General features: G+C 35.2%; 2 protein-coding genes across 2 annotated transcripts; both read right to left on the bottom strand.

The window, feature by feature from the left end:
* Positions 1–493: 493 nt before the first annotated feature.
* LOC136805991 (uncharacterized) lies at positions 494–1,912 on the bottom strand. Its single transcript, XM_067062574.1, has 4 exons — positions 1,793–1,912; positions 963–1,209; positions 656–816; positions 494–540 (listed from the first exon to the last, which is right to left on the bottom strand). The coding sequence occupies exons 1-4, from the start codon at positions 1,812–1,814 to the stop codon at positions 494–496; spliced, it is 477 nt and encodes a 158-aa protein (XP_066918675.1). The 5' UTR covers positions 1,815–1,912.
* Positions 1,913–10,094: 8,182 nt separating this feature from the next.
* On the bottom strand, positions 10,095–15,117 carry LOC136805871 (major facilitator superfamily domain-containing protein 6-like). Its single transcript, XM_067062437.1, has 3 exons — positions 14,886–15,117; positions 11,851–12,786; positions 10,095–11,158 (listed from the first exon to the last, which is right to left on the bottom strand). The coding sequence occupies exons 1-3, from the start codon at positions 15,022–15,024 to the stop codon at positions 10,668–10,670; spliced, it is 1,566 nt and encodes a 521-aa protein (XP_066918538.1). The 5' UTR covers positions 15,025–15,117; the 3' UTR covers positions 10,095–10,667.
* Between the last annotated feature and the right edge of the window lie 2,559 nt (positions 15,118–17,676).

The raw sequence follows: 17,676 nt of genomic DNA, 5'->3' as shown, positions 1-17,676 counted from the left end.
ATGGGTCGTTTGGATGTTCGGTTCCATAATCTTGAAAGTTTCTAAACCAGAGTTCAGATGCACCAAGACCCTCAATCAAGTAAAATCTGTGAAAAATAAGAAATAAAATAAAATTTCTTTTAGCGAACTAGAATTTCACTAATTCTTTCTATCCCTGATACTATTGAATTTTCTAGGTCTCTTAAAAAACTGTCTGTAATTCAACAAATTAGATTTCCGAGTTCGAGTTCGAAGAACAGCTGTAATGTAAAAGTGGAATATTTCACAGAGGCGAATTTGTACATAATCTTAGTTTCTAAAAATACTCTCTTCAAATAGAAAAGACAGTAGAGAACCAAAGAAAAGTATTATCTTATGGTTATCTTTGGGATCAGTATTTCGATTTGTATGAGACATGTCTCTACGGCAATAAAATACAAAACCAGGTGCAAAACTTTTAAATGTTTCCTTTAAAGAGTCGTGTGCTGATTTAATGGTTTTATCGATTGAATGTTTATCGAGTGTTGTGAGCCTTTTTAAATGTTGTTGAATGCTTAGTCCCTGAATAAAAAAGTATATAATAGAATATAGTTTGGGCAACAATTTCAAAAATTCAGTTCAGTAATAACAAAAATACAACTATTGGGAAAAAAGACTAAATTTCAAAATTATTTACCCTTTTTATGTTTGTTTCGTTCAGTGTGATAAACAGCAAGAACATCCCACTCTGTGTATATCCTGATGACAAACTTCTTGGTGATTTCGTACTGATCCATGAGTTCACCAAACATTTCAGTTTGATCAAAGTAGCCTTTGTACACACCCGACTCAAAACACCTGAAATTGAATGCAAACAAATAAAATCAATAAGTTTAAAATAAAAATTTTGATTTTAAGCAGTTGTTGATACAAAGTGTCATGGGAAAAGAGAGATTGAAATAATTCCTAGAGCGAACACTTAAAGTAGAAGCCAAATTCTTTACCTAATGTATAAATGTCTTTCACCATTAATTTCTGCTATCAAAGGCATTGCATACAGAATACCATCCGTACACCCAACATGACTAGATAAAGTCAGCAATTTCCTTTCACATAGTATAAGTGGAGGGGTCTGAGATTGGAGATCAGTGATGCTGTCACTTATTATTTTTTGATAGAGCATATCCAAAGAGGCAGCCTCCAAGCATTTCGAGAGAAGTATTGATTGGCTGATTGCTTCATTCTGAAGAGCTGGAATGAAAATGAAGATTATATAACATAAATACAAAATAACATAAATATATGTGAGTTGATGGGCTGTGATACTAAAAATTAACAGAAATTTCAAAAATCACCATTTTCTAAATCAATTTTTAAAAAGAAACAACACAAGTACAAACATAATTCTTATTATTGAAAGGTGTTCTGTTTCTGTCACATTGTCTCTTTTAAACAAAAATAAGATTTGGTCTATGTTTTTATTTGGTATATGTATTTGTCATGTTCTCATTTGTTTGTCACAGTTAACGCCATAATTGAATCAAACCTTAATAATATTCTTTTAATACAGTATACAAGATGAGCACAGTAATAGCGCTAACGATAATTTGAAATTTATTTAAATGGAAAAAAGACTCCCTGGCATAAACCAAAATGTTCAATCGAAGTTTCCAACCAATTCAATCTGTAAAAAAATTGAGAGGTTTATGTATGTCAATTGTTATGTCATTAGTCACATGTATTGGTTCAGTTTTGTTCCTTATAACATATAATTCTATTCTGTGTGATATATTAATATTTTTCGTATTGAAAATAAAATAAAAAAAGATTGTACCTTGAATAGTTTCAGAATCCATAATATAACTGAATATAAATTTCTTGAGCAGTCAAAACTGTGTATTTGATATTTTCTCCTGATTTAATTGGGATTTAAAGTTGTTTTTTTCATTTTAAGATCTCTAAAATAGAAGGTGGGTGGTTTTTTATGCTTGATAGACCTTTAGGAGAATGTGATGGTGTATTGAATAACAAAGCACTACACAAAGCATTTATTTCTTGCCCTCAGTCAGTATAAACAGGATAAATGATTTTGTTTCTAAAGTACATTCGCTTGAAGTGTACTCTAATCTTTGTTTTGCTTGCCATTTTGAAACAAATTATTGAATTTTAACATATGATATATCCTTGAAAAGATGATTTCCAGCAATATAATTTCTGAAAAAAATCATTTTGCCAAAATTCGCCAAATTAAATCCTCACCAAAATTTCCAAATTTGGCAATTCGCCAAATTTAACAAACAAAGAATTATGTGAAAAATTACAACTTTTTAGATATTTTTGAGTAATCTTCGCCCATTTTAATGTGATGACAAAATTCGCCAAATTTAACAAACAAAGAATTATGTGAAAAATTACAACTTTTTAGTATATTTTTGAGTAATCTTCGCCCATTTTAATGTGATGACAAAATTTCCAATTCGCCAAATTAAATCCCCACCAAATGTTACGAAACTTATCTATCGCCAAAATAACGGCTGGTGACCGGTGGTAATTACCGGTCATTTCGTAGTTTCTACCGGCCATTCTGAAGCTTAATCTTTCATTTTGTCAGGTTAAAATTTGAAGACTAGAGGCTTAGAAAAATACTTAATCGTGCTTCTAATTCAAAGAGAAATAGATTTTGCACCATTTGAAAGATCTTTGAACTTTGACAAGCCCCAAATTAAATATCTATATAAAAAATCTCGAAAATCTACATAATTTTTTTGAAGGCCGAATATTAAAATTTCGAAAATTTTCCAACCCCCCCCCCCGTTTATTTGGCACTAAGAGTACTTCGCTTGAAGTGTACTCTAATCTTTGTTTTTGCTTGCCATTTTGAAACAAATTATTGAATTTTAACATATGATATATCCTTGAAAAGATGATTTCCAGCAATATAATTTCTGAAAAAAATCATTTTGCCAAAATTGCAAATTAAATCCTCACCAAATTTTCAATTTGGCAATTCGCCAAATTAACAAACAAAGAATTATGTGAAAAATTACAACGTTTAAGTAGATGTTTGAGTAATCTTCGCCCATTTTAATGTGATGACATAATTTCCAATTCGCCAAATTAATCCCCCAAAAATGTTACGAAACTTATCTATCGCCAAATAACGGCTGGTACCGGTGTAATTACCGGCATTTCGTAGTTTCTACCGGCCATCGGAAGCTTAATCTTCATTTTGTCAGGTTAAAATTGAAGACTAGAGCTTAGAAAAAATACTTATCCCTCAATTCAAAAGAAATAATTTGCCCATTTGAAAGATCTTTGAACTTTGACAAGCCCAAATTAAATATCTATAAAAAATCTACATAATTTTTTTGAAGGCCGAAGTATCAAATCGGAGGACGACCCTGTCAATGCACTGGACACTCTGGTGCCAAAAAGTATCCCTCAGCCACACTGGAAACCTTTTGTCTGGTGTTGTTTTTTTTACTTCTGGATGGACACCATCCGACACATGTTTTTCAAAATAATGTGTACCGGACGCACAGGACAGTCCGATGTTGAGATTGTCCGGTGTTAAAAAGTATCCTCGTCCAACCAACACCGGACTTTGCTTGTCCGGTGTTAAAGTGCGTCAGCAGGATCATATATCTGACTGACTGAGGCTGCTGCGCGCTGGACCTGGAGGGTGTGTCGTCAGAAAAGTTTCAGTCCCTTAAGGACCGAATTAGAGAGAGAGAGGGGGCTGTTGAAAGTATTTACTCACAACCCACCTAATTGCAGGCTTAGCAACAGTATATGTCTATCTATATCTATATATCTATGCTAGCTATATATATTTTTATTTTAAGTAGCATTATCTCATATTATTATGGATGTTCATTGGGCCATTCCAGAAAAAAAGAATTACCCCCTGATGGATGACATCAATTTTTGAAAAAAGTTTTGGCACGGAATTCCAGGCAAACTTTAAAGAGAAAGTATCGGAATTCCATGAATTTTACTTAATTTTGCATTAAAGTATTGGAATTCCGTGATTTTTTTAGGTAACAATAATGGAATTCCACGGTTTTGATAAGTATTTTGTAAATTTGTTACGGAAATTCCGGACTTTCTTGAAAGTAATTTGCTACGGAAATTCCATGTCGTCCATTGGGGGGTAACGAATAAAAACTGGAACGGCCCATTATATCACTACATAATAACTAGTATAAATAAAAAAATTGATAAATGTATCTGCTGAGGTGGCTAAGTTGTGAGCGGAATGCCTGACCTTGACAAAATATAGTACAGTACTGGTATCTAAGCTGCCAAAAACATCCAGCATCAATCAAAGCACCACACCAGGACCAGACAGACCAGAGCATTTCACTTTTTGTGCACGATTCATCCGTCGCAGCTGTATCTACCATTTTAGCTGTGAAGATAGTTTGAAGCCAGCAACCAATCACATTGCGTCTTTAATTTGAAATACGTCATTTTTTATATCTGCGGATTTGAAACCTTCTCCCCCTCCTGGGGAAAATTTTTTATGGGGGCTTGAAGGGGGTAGGGTCATTTTAGCCTAGGGGTCCTTAGAAAGTCGATTTTTGAAGTTCTCATTTAGCTAAAACTGTTTGTGCCATCAGATAGAGCTTGAAGAGTAGATCTCCAAAATGGGGTCCTTTGTCTCATTTAGTAGACTTAGTCCCCCGGAATTGGCTGATACGTCTTCAAATATGCAATATTTTATGCTGACGTCAGCATTTTTGAGAGGATTTCCAGCGAAAGATACCACTTTTAACAGATGCGTCTCGAAGAGTACTATCGATTAGAGGGGTCATTTATAGGGTTTCCTAGGCTAGATCATGAGATATTAGAGTTTGAAATTTTGCTGACTCAGCAGAAAAGGGCAAAAAACGTTGAAAAACGCTGAGTCAGCAAAATTTCAAACTCAAATATCTCATGATCTAGCCCAGGAAACCCTATAAATGACCCCTCTAATCGATAGTACTCTTCGAGACACATCTGTTAAAACTGGTATCTTTCGCTGAACATTTTCTCAAAAATGCTGACGTCAGCATAAAATATTGCATTTTTGAAGACGTATCGGCCAATTCCAGGGGACTAAGTCCACTAAATGAGACAAATAACCCCATTTTGGAGATCTACTCTTCAAGCTCTATCTGATGGCGCAAACAGTTTTAGCTAAATGAGAACTTCAAAAATCGACTTTCTAAGGACCCCCAGGCTAAAATGACCCTACCCCCTTCAAGCCCCCATAAAAAATTTTTCCCAGCTTTGCCAGTTTGGCAAAAACTGGTTTTGGGGTCCCAAGGGACCATATAATGAGAAAATAAAATAAAAACCCATATTTACTAATTGTAAGGGTGATCCTGGGTCGCCGCCGGACTAATAGAATTTAACTTTTATTTAGTAATGTACATTGGTTTATAATTTTGAGGTGTAAATAATAAAATTTGTTATGTATTTTATAGAAAAAAGTAATATCAATGAAACCATACGAAATTTTTCTCCCTTAAATTTATTTCAGTTCATGACCCCGCATCTTACACACAACGTTGTTTCAACGTCCATCTAACATTTTTCAAGGATTGTAGTATCTCCTATCATTTGCTTACACGGCATTTTTTTAGACAAAGGAATAAAATACAATGTTCCCTGCTCCTGTGTTGTATGAGCACAAAATTTGAGAAAAAATTCCAAAGTTCATTCTGCTTATTCAGCATTTCCTTTCTTTATCAAAATTGAAATCTTTAAACAAAACTGCTCTCGCTGTGTTACAGACCCGCTTCTCGGGCCCCATACAAACTTTCGCGATAGTAGAAACTTTCGCGAGGACGAAAAATCGCAAAATTCACGACATTTACTTTTGCGAATTTAACGGAAAGATATTTTTCGCGAATTAAGACGTAACATTGAGAATTTTCACATGAAAATTTGTCCTTTGACTTATTAGTCTTTTAGCAGTCTAAAATATGACATTAAAGTTTTATTCAAAGTTTGAAGCTTTACAGATTTTCTATTTTGTCGAGAATTTTTCGCGAGTATAAACTTTCGCGAATTACCTTCCCTAGAACTTTTAAAGACATTTACCCCCTGGACACTAAAATTTACTTCTGGATATTGCAAATTCACCCCATGGAATGGCAGTTTTTCAGGATTTCTTCTATACCCCTGGACAATATATCTTCGACCCCCTATGAACGGTTTTTTTCTGGAAGAGCCCATTTGGCCAAAATTTCAACCTCACTAGGAAATTGACTTTGATTTCATCCCCATTTGAAATTGAAGGGAAAATTGCACTCCAAAATAATCCCAACTTAATTTTTCGACTTAAAAACGATAGAATTTCCATTCCAATTGAGTTTTCGGCAGAGATTTTTATCCAAACAAGACAGTGGTGTCTGTAAGTGCCATTTGGACCAGTGGAACCGAGAGAAAGTTGAGTTTTTTTGGTTTTTTTTGCTCCACGTGCAATGAAATTAATGACCAAATTGTCCTGGATATCAATAGTTTTTTCGAGCGAAAAAAAGAAATTACGATACATTTGGACCAATAATAAGAGGCAAATAAGACGTAAACAAATCTGAGCCACATCGAAATGGTTGTGGCGTAACCTTGCGGTGACACCAGGCGCACCTAAGGGGTTAACGATAAGAATGCAAAAATGTGAAAAGAATCTCGAAAGCTACGAATCTAAAGATAATTGACTAAAGATTTATCCAAGAAGTTTCATGAATTTCAATCTAATTCATATCAATGTTCAATTCTCTAACAGTTCTCGAGCCATGCAAACATAGGATAGTTGAACGTAGCAAGCAATACGAGAGTTTAGTTCTCAACCAATTCAACATGATACCAAACTCAATGTCCTTTTTGTCTGAGAATTTTTTTGCAAGTGTCGTGATGATCATCTCCGTTTCTCCTCCTTGTCCTCCGTATGGAGACATAATGAACGGACTGAACGGGCCATGCTTGACTGTGATGATTCGGTTGTTGTACTTCCGCTTTTTCTATTGTTCGTTCGATCGGAATGTGCTTTGAAGTCTATGTATGTCCATAGTATAAGAAAGCCGCGGCTGGAATGAGTAAAGCTGAATTTCGGTTGTTCTATCTATGTTGTAAGAACGAATTTTTTTATGGACCAGTGACAATTTCCATTGTCAATTTAATTTGACTTTTAACAAACTCCCTCGTTAGACGTAATTTTGCTCATAAACGCAAATCTCTTGATAATTCACGCATTCATAAGATCAAAGTAAAAGAAAAGACACTTGATTTAAAAGTACTAGAACGTCAGAATGTCAGTGCTTAAGGAACTTGAAGAAAATTGAGTGCCTCGAAATGCCTTCCAGATTATTTTGAAAAATTCTTACTGGTATTAGTAAATAAATATTCAAGCTGCATTCTGTGAAAATTTCATTAAAAAAGCAACAGTATTGAGGTGACAGCAAGCATTCAGAGTTTAACATTTGAATATTAGTTCTTTTAATAAAATGTGTGTTATTTGGTCCTAAATTTATAAAAATTTATTTGGAATTTATAAAAATATCCTTCAAATAAGGTGATAAGAGAGGAAAGTGAGAAAAATTTGAGACTTGAAAAGTAAATTGTTTTTCAATTGAATATTATGAACACTTTTAAGGCTAAGGATTTTGTTAGCTTCGACTTAGTTCTTATAAATCACGGAGACCCAGATAGAACATCCATTAACGACAAAAACAATATCGTCATCATTCCAGCTGCGGCTTTCTTATACTATGGTATGGCTAAGGTAACTTTTTGCGAACAGATTTGCGATCCTTACGTTAAAGAATGCAACTTGTCTCCTTTGCCAAAATTTCTGGTTGACTCGTCCAAGTTGGGCTTCGTCTGTTTTATTAGAGTTGTTTGGTAGTGATTCTCCAGTTAGAGGTTGTAGGTGAGGTTCGATGGAAACTTCAGTGTGAACTTGTGAAACGAGGTTGGCTAAGAGGTTTCTCATCTCGTCATGGCGTTGGTGGATGAATGAACTTGTTCATATCTTATGTCATGAGTAACGTTTATCTCGTTTTCAAATTATTGCAATTGTAGTTGATTCCCAGAGGAATCTCCATGGTAATGGTTTAAAAACGAGACAGTCGTTACCCCTTCTCACTGACCACCCGGTGGGATTTTATCTTATCAGCCTCAAATTCAGCAACCATTCATTCATCACCAACAGTGATGACCACATCTCATTATCCTCGGTGACTTCAACTCTCGTGTTGGTTCCGACTGATTGTTATGGCCAAATGTACTGGGAAAGCATTGTGCAGGTTGGATGAATTCCAATGATCTACTGCTTCTAGACATTTGCACTGAGAGTGATCTCCCTGTTATGTGGTCTATGTTTTCAGATTAATAACTCTTTCAAACCCACACGGAAACATCCCCAGGTCATAACACTGGCATCAACTTGATCATGCCATTGAAAATCAATTTACACGTCAATACATTGATGTATTTAAAAATTAACCTCTCAACTGACTCCTTCATGTACTAGACTGCTCACTTGTAAATGTTCGTTTTCCCTGAAGCGCAAAAGAAGAGTTAAAAAACCACCTACCAGACCATCTATCAAAGCTACGCGTGAAATGATTGAACAACACCTGACTAACCTTTTTCAAGAATGGGATGATCTCAAGGAGTACCTCCAAAAAGCTGCCACCTTCACATTTGGAAAGAAACGAAAGCAACGGAATGACTGATTCGATGAGAGTGATGTCGAAATATTTTCGCTCATTAAAGATCGTCACTAAAACAAGAAAGAAATCCAACAACGAATTCGACGGAAAAAAACGCTTGGTTTATCAACAAAGCCAATCAGGCTGAAACTTTCTTTAATAAAAAAAAACGCGATAGTTCGTGAAGTGTATGGTCCAAGATCAAAAAGTACTCACCAAGTTCGTTCGAAAAACGGTACACTCTTAACCACCTACAAGCAGATCAATGACCGTTGGACTGTACACTTCTCGGATCTCTTGAATATTGAAGTTGATGTAGACATGGAAGTTCTAAACGAAATCAGTCAAATACCAATTGAAAAATCACTCAATGAACCGTTCAAGGAGATAGAGTTTGATAAAGCGACTGAAAACATGAAGTCAGGAAAAAGTCCAGGACCAGACGGTATCATACCAGAAACCATCAAATATGGAGGCAATGCTTTGAAAAACTACCTTCTAACTTTCTTCAACCTATTCTTGATTACAGAACTTCTACCGTCAGACCTCATTAACCCAAACATCAAGACTCTGTTCAAGAAAGGAGATCGTAGTCAATGTGGGAATTATCGAAAAATCTCGCTTCTAAGTGTTGTGGTCAGAAAGTTTCTTGCCGATATGATTTTGCAAAGATTGATTTATCTTGCACGTAGAGTTTACCCTGATTCACAACAAGGCTATCGTGAAGGTCGTTTGTTCGATTGATGAATGGAGAAAAGCAGGGAACAACATCGAGATTTATACATTGCTTTTATAGACTTCACCAAGGCTTTTGACACGGTCAACCGTCAATTGTTTTTTTCAATCTTGGGACAGATCGTTTGTCCGCCTGGGTTGATAAAGCTCATCAAACTTCTATAGACTGATGTCAAAGCTCGTTTGATCGTGGATGGTAAGTTATCGAAACTGTTTGAATACAACAGCGATGTGAAACAGGGCTGCAAGCTTGCCCCAACCCTGTTTGGTATATATGCAGCAGTTTTTCTCCTTGTTGTATTCAAAGATGTCAAACAGCGATGTTCAATCCTGATAAGATTTCGTTTGAAGGCCAAAACCAAAGTAGTAATATACGAATTTATTCGCGAGGCACGATATACAGATGACATCGCAGTGCTAAGCGACTCGGCCAAAGATCTAAAAGAATAACTCGATGCCTACAATGCTGCATCCAAACCTTTTGGATTAAGGATCAATGCAGGCAAAACTGAAGTCCTTTGTATGGGTCCAGAAGCAATCTTCTTTACGTCGATGAAGTCACCCCTTACAAAATGTCGATCGTTTCAAGTACTTTGGCAATTTTGTCAACAAAGATTGAAGAATATACCAGAAATGCACAAAACGAAACTTTGGTCAAATTATCCTTATACAATGGTAAATATGTTAAATCGTGGGGAATAATTGTAAATATGTAAATAAATTTTTATTTCTAATAAGTATATAGTTGATAGTTTTAAATTTCATACACACGCACAGATTTATGGTAATTAGAAAAATTAGTTTAAAACACATAAAAAAAGTTACAATTTTATTGATTTTATACAATACTAATAAATTGGAGTCACTCGGGCAATGTAGGGCACGGGATGTACCACTGCTCAGAACTCTTTAATTCCAAGCTCTGAAAATATCTGAAAGTGTCCCAAATTCACAAAATCTGAAAAATTTTAACTGACTAGGTCGACTTTTTGAAGTTCCTACCACTTATTAGGGCTGGTTTTATAGAGATTTTGAATCCAACAAAGTCCAATATTTTGCCTGTCAGGGCCCATAGTTCGAGCTCTTGTCTGACATGTTTCAGTTTCAATCAGCAAGTTAGTTCCCCGGCTCCGAAGCTTCCTCGAAGTTTGATGGAAGGTAAATAGTTCTCCTAAAATGATTGTGCAGTTCTCCTAAAATGATTGTGCAGTTTTCTATTATAGCGATGTATGCGCTGAAAATCTCTAACTAATGGCTAACATTTGATAACATTCACATAAATCTCATTGATTCTCCTCGAATGCGTAATTTCTCGTCGGGTTCTGATTCCAGTTCCTGGTTTCCGTCAACGTCCGGAGCTACCACTTTACGGAATGCCTTATAAATGACGAGTACCGCTGTCCAAACACCAGCTGTACTTCCCGCCACGATAAACATAGTTTTACCACCATAAAACTTGTAAATTTGACCGTAAATAACATTCGCCAAAATAAAACCGAAACCGAAATGTGTTGCGTTGGCAATGCCGTACATAGTGGTGTAAATCTGAGGAATGGAGATCGATTTAACATGGTGGATGGTTGCAATGATGAATAAACCGAGACCGAAAAATTGGAAAATAGAGATTGGGAGTGCAATCCATGGATCAGTGATGTAAGCAAATGCGATGTATCTGACGAAATATGTGAAACAACCGAAGATGGTGACATTCCACGTGTTTTTGAAGAGACCAATCAGTTTGGTGGACCTTGCTGTGGCTGGTCCTGCAAAATGAAAATTGGTTTAAAGAAAAATGATTATAACGAAGCCACCTTGCAGTCGAGTTTCTATAACAAAGAGAATGTATTCGTTTGCAAGTTACGTAAAATTCTAGTTCTAAGAAGGCAAAATATTCTTTCAAGGAACCAGGAAAATACTTTCAGTTTTTAGGAGAGAATCGGGTTATGGAGGCTTGAATTCTTGTGAAAAAAACAGTGAGAATTACCTTAAAGTTGCCATCACTTTTAACATGGCTTTCACAGTTACACGGTTTTTTATAAGAACAAACTATATAAGAACATAAGGCTTCGACGGCCAAAATGTTGAGAACAAGTTAAGAACATTTTAAGGCTTTATGGACTCAAAAACACTCAATTTCTTGGGAAAATGGGTAAAATTGGTCACAAATTGGCGAAAATAAGAACATGTTAAGAACATTTTTAGGCTTTAAACTCAAAAAGCTAAGAATATCCCAAGGCTTTAAAAATTTTGGATGTTCTTATAAAGAAAACGTGTATGGTAGAAATAAACATAAACCTGTTGACATTCATGCTCTCTCAATTTAAGGGATAAAAACATCATTCTAATGGTTTTTTTAAGGTAGAAATTGAAAAAGTCTTATCAAAACGCAGAATAAAGTGACACACCTTAGACAAAGACTTTGCATCAACATAAAAAAGTCAATTTAAACACAAACCTGTCGACATTGCGGCAATCATAGTCGTCAATCCCAGGGCCTCTGTTGGTGCATTCAAATTCTTCAATTGTAATGATGTGAAACTAATGAAAACTCCTTGCATTGTACCCATAACCAGCAATGTGACCAGAAACATCAGATTGTCAATCTGTGAAAAAGTTTTCCAGACCTGGTTTCGTACATTCAAGTTGCGTTCCTTATGTGGAATTTTCATATCAGCGCCACGGAACAGGAAATAAGATGATACAATCAACCCAAGAGAGAAAACAACGTGCAGAATAAAAATGCCTGTATAACAATTCGTATCTCCCGTTGGGAAATTCTTGATCACTAAACTGGAGACTAATGATCCGATTGAGAATCCAAAAACACCAAATAAACGATTGAATCCAAAATCTTTTGGTTGATTACTAACATTGATTCGTTGGATCACACCAGCGTCAACAAAACTAACAGTACAACCATCAAAGAAAGAAGCCACTATATTCAAAAATAACAAAACCCAGAATGAAGCTTCGATCTTTAATGCTTCATTACCGACAGTGTCCATAGGATAAGGACAAATATTACGTTTCTTGTCGCCGACAGCGATTGCCATTAACGGATTCAGGACCATTAGGATCATGCCAACCACAGTCAAAATCAAGATCACATGTTTATGGTTTTGTTTCTTATCCGACATGTGGCCCCAGAATATGACTCCCGACATCATTCCTATAAGACGAATACCATTAATGAAGGCAGCTTCCCGAGGACTCATCCCGACCCCGATCAGGAATAAAATAAAGTATGGTTGATAGCAAGAATCCTTAGCCATGACAAAGAAATAACTGAATTTTGCAGGAAGCATGTATTTGTCGGGAAAACATCGTGGTCGTGGACTTTCGGTAATTTCGACTTCATCAGGATCGGTAGGTGTTTCTGACTCGTTGGCAGCTACGGAAGAAGAAAAATATTTCAATTTGAATAACAAGGTCTTTACAGGGTTTAAGAATTAGTGAACATATCTTCAAGTCTCCTCTAGTTGCTTTGAATATCCTTCCAAAGATATTTTATTGAGCAGTATGGAAAGAGTTAACGGTATTTAAGCACTTGTGAAAAGAACATATTCAAGTTTTGCCTATTGACTCTTCAAATTTCGTTCTCAGAAATACCTTGTTCTTAAAATCTATTCCGTACTTACCTATAGCAATCCAAAAGTTCCCTTAACAATCAAAAGCACCAAAATCGCAAATATTCGCTAAATGCTACGGTATAGGCACTTTTTGCTGTCTCGGCGCTTTTGATTGTTAAGGGAAATTTTAGATTGTTAAAGGAAAGTACGGTACAATGTGTATAGGGGTTGTTGCTGTTAGGGTTGGTTTTAAAATCATCAAAAGGGAGAAACTTTTTGAAAATGAAGAAATGTTTTATTCTTGGCGCTTACAATTTCATCAGAGTTTCGACTTACGATATCTAATATCTACTTTATCTTAAAATGCGGGAGGGACAAGGGAGGGACAAGGGAGACTGAGAAAAAGTAAACAAATCTTTGTGGGAAGATTTAAGGGTTATCAAAATTCCTTTTGTCAATATGGATTACTATATGGTATTAGATAATCTCAAGTCAAATTAGCCAGCATTAATGTCATTTAAAAAAAGATTTTATCTGATTCAAAAATTGACAGCTTTATCTTTTATCTTTAGTCAAGTTACATCAGAAAAAAAAATCTCATTTATGGAGACTGATTTACAGCCCCTTACCAGCCTCTTCTTCAAATAATCAAGCCTGCGTGATACATCCTGTATTAAAAATCTTTTATGTCACCTTCTCATTGGAACATTTGACAAAGATATCAAATAGTAGGGGGCCAAGCCAGGGGTCCCGGGACATCTTTTTTACGAAAGTGACGTATTGACTGATTTACGTCACTAACAGCCAATTAGCTGTTGGGTCCGTGATGTAATACCAGAAGAGATTGCAATGAATACAACTAGTTGTTACTGAGAAAAGTTTTAAAAGTTTACTTCTATGAGACAGACTTAAGATATTTCCTACTCACCCATGCTTTCTCATGTGCAACAAACTGAATTCTATCCTTCAAATAGTCTTGAAACTTTTCTCATATATTTCCTTCAAAGCAAGCTTTCATAAACTTTAATCTTTACAGTCTGAAGTTTGGGGTTTTTAATCATAAAATGATAAAATAATAATACATTATCAAAAGTAAGTCTAGTCTATTTCTATCAATCCACCCTTGGCTTGTCTATGATTTTCTATTCATCTTGTGTTAAGGGCGTGACTCAAACCCAGCTCTCCATACATTTTAGGCCAGGATATGGTATCGAGTTTACCCAGAATCTGAGAGCTGGTTCGCCTTTTTCTGCAAAAAGAGTGCAAAATATATATTGACAACGAGGTCTTTGAATACAGAGGTCTTTTACAAAACTTTACTTATAGTTTTGATTTTGATCCATAAACGAATGGAAGAAGAGGTTATAGTCATTAATTACACAGAGATTATGATCTACTTAAATAACTGGTTAAAATGCTATCATATTTTGATTACACAAGGACTTGCGTTTCAGCGAACTATATACTATATCTGAAATAGCTAGCAATTGTTTTCTGAGGCGTCCAGAAATTAGGAAAATTTAGAGCTAATGAAGTGTCTGAGTGATCTCACTTAATCGAAAATCGAAAAATAATACAGAAGACTTTCAAATGGGTAAAGTCGATGTCTCAACGTAGCTCGAGTAAATCACCCTTAAATACAAGAAAAACGTCACTTATGTACTCTTTTTGACGTCAAATATAAAAAATGTCACAAAAAAGTCCTGTAAGTAAGTCCTGTTTTACTGTCTTCGAACCGGTCGAAAAAGGGGTACTGCCCTGAGCATCAAGACGAATCTGGCGCTGAGGTGAAAAAAGTTAACCATATTTGTAACCATAACTCGTGTATGATTATTTTTTAAACGGTTATATTTTACAAATGTCTATACACGTTTTGCCTCGAACCCCCGAATAAAAATTTGTAAATCAATCAAATCATTACCTTTTCCATTGCTGTCTATTGGCTCTTTATCTTCTTCCATCGAAGGAACATCCTCATTTTCTTTTTGCTGTTCATCCGCCATTAGGTTTTCTCCTGTATTCGCTGGCTCGTCTGTAGAACTAACTGCGCCATACATCATATCTCAGCAAGGTATATATCAAACACCTCGTTTTTTATCTCACAAATTAATCTCTTTTAGATTTGGTAACTGAAGTATTGAAGGAACAGATCTTCTGAAATTGACACTTGTAGTTTTTATAAGATGCCTCACATTTCAATGAAACAATAAACAATAGAAACTGTTCCTAAACAATAGACCTTTGTTTTAGAACAATAAGCTCTATTGTAAACAAAACATCAATCAATCAAAATGTTATAAAACCTTCATTCAGTAACGACTACTTATCTCGTAAAATACATTAAGTGAAATTTGAAATTCTCATTTAGTCAGCTTAGTATATATAATGTTTATCAAAAAAAAATGAAGAATTTGTTTAAGTCACAGTAATTGGATAGGCTTGATATCTATCAAAACGCATTTAAACACACTTCAAATCTGACTATCTTAATTGGAAAACCAGAAATGTAATACCTCTTAAGTTTGACTTTTATCTACTACATAAAATGTAAATTGTTTGCATAATTCAGTGTTATCAAATATAAAGATTGTTTTTGCTATCTTGTTTGTTAATGTTTAGCAAATTTATCAAATTTCTGCTGTCTAACCTGTCATTCAATATTATCTTTTAGAATATGTAACAAGTTTGAGTTTTTGGCAATGTCCAGGTAATTAATATAAATCGAGCTAATTTAACTTGAAAAATTGACGAAATAGCTCTGAATTACCACATAATTCCTTTTCAATGGTCAAAAATTCGATTCCCCTTTTTTAAGAAATTTCTTAGAACCAAAGATATCTTTTCATTGAGATGTTCTGCTATAATCTTATAATTCAAAGGATTCTTACAGGAAAATACTGTATGTATGTCAAAATCGATCAATGTTGATTCTTGAATTGAAATAGAATCGTAAGACATTTGTTTTCAACATTCTTTTCAACATGTTTGCAACCATTTACATTTTTGAAGAATTTTATCAATTTGATTACCCGTTATAAGCAAGAACGTTAGCATTCCTAAAAACTTGGTTTAATGTCCAACGTTCAATATTTAACGTCTGTAAAACGTTCTATTGACTGAAACAACGCTGAGCGACATGTTTGCAACCATTTTCATTTTAGAAGAATTTCATAAATTTTGATCACCCGTCGGTATAAAAAACTTATTTTATTGAACGGAAAATAACACTGAGCGACAGCTAGGGCTTGGGTCAAATTTTTATCAGGAAACACTCTGTTGTATACTTTAAAAGTATATTTTAGCGGAAAGCTGTAAATATTTCAGTTTGACCCACCGATCTCTGAAATTGAGAGCTGGGAGTCAGGCCTACAACTGCAATATCCTTGAAGCGGTCTTGCAAACTTCCGTAATCTAAAACTTCCAGATGATGAATATTTTACCGGACCTTCAAAGCTTTAGCGTATTGGCGTAAATTTCTGCCAGATAAATCAAAAAGTGTCAAGAGAAATTACAAGACGCGCACATGATTTTTGAAAAAAGTCATACCCTTAGAGAGACTTTATTACAACTTTTTCTCTGAAAATCAAAAATTTTTCTAAAAATCCTGAATTTTCCAACCCTTAGAGAGACTAATTTAAAACTTTCTAATTTTTCCGACCCTTCTAAAGACTTTGAAAGGTGAAAAAAGCGACCCTTACCGTCCGCACATACCCATCATCCATTCATGCCTAAGTACCCCCCCCCCCTGGGCTCAAAACGTATCAGACAAATTTCCCCATAGAATAGAATACTGTAACCGAATTGAAATTTGCTGTCCACTGCATGTTACACACATAGGAAAACTTGTTTCCCTAATAATTCATATCTCCCCGAGGAATTGCTAAAATTAGACATTTATAATGACTATAATGATATGATCATCAGCTTCGGATATCTACTCTTCTAATTCGTTCTTTTTAATGGACAATGGACATTACATTAAGGCAATTTCTTCGGACTCTGTTGTCAGGCTGTTGTCACAGGTTGGTTTTCATAGAAAGACAAAGTGGGGACCCATTAAAAAACAGACGATTTTCTATTTTGATTAGCATGTTGGTCTTTTACTCTATCCATCGATATTTCACCTAATTCGGCTTAATATTTCTCACCGGGTCACTGTCACATTTCAACTCTTACAGTGCACTTTGGGACTTTGGGAAGCCTGAAGTTTGTACCCTTACTCGTACTCGGGACTTTAAGGTCTTTCTTAGAACAAAGGAAACTTTTGTTTTTCGCTCACTTTAGGCATAATGAGTGACGTCATCGAAATTTTTTTGTTAAAAGTTACCTTATACGGTATCTTATCTTATAGACGTCCCCCTCCCCGCTAATTGTTAAGAGACAAAAAATCCATCCCCCGCTCTTATTAAGACCCCCCCCCCGCTAATTAAATTCGAATAATTCAATATTTTATTACAGTGTAGATAGACCTTAAACTTGTTAAAATTTTCCTTTTTGTTAGTATTGGTTCTTATTTTACGCGTTCATTTGTGAAAGTTTCATTTTTTGTTGTTGAAATTGATACCAGTTAGAAAAAATTCTGTCTTCAAATTACCCCCCCCCCTCTTATTCCATCCCCCCCGCTTATTAGAATTTAGAAAATTTTCCTACCCCCCTGCCTATTCGGAAAACCCCCCCCCGTCTATTCGGGAGACAAGAGTAATAACAACTCG

Source organism: Clytia hemisphaerica, unplaced genomic scaffold (genome assembly GCF_902728285.1).
Source record: "Clytia hemisphaerica strain Z4C2 unplaced genomic scaffold, Clytia hemisphaerica genome assembly, whole genome shotgun sequence".
NCBI lineage: Eukaryota > Metazoa > Cnidaria > Hydrozoa > Leptothecata > Clytiidae > Clytia > Clytia hemisphaerica.
Note: the sequence above shows the minus strand (reverse complement) of the source record. Positions and strands in the feature narration are given on the sequence as shown.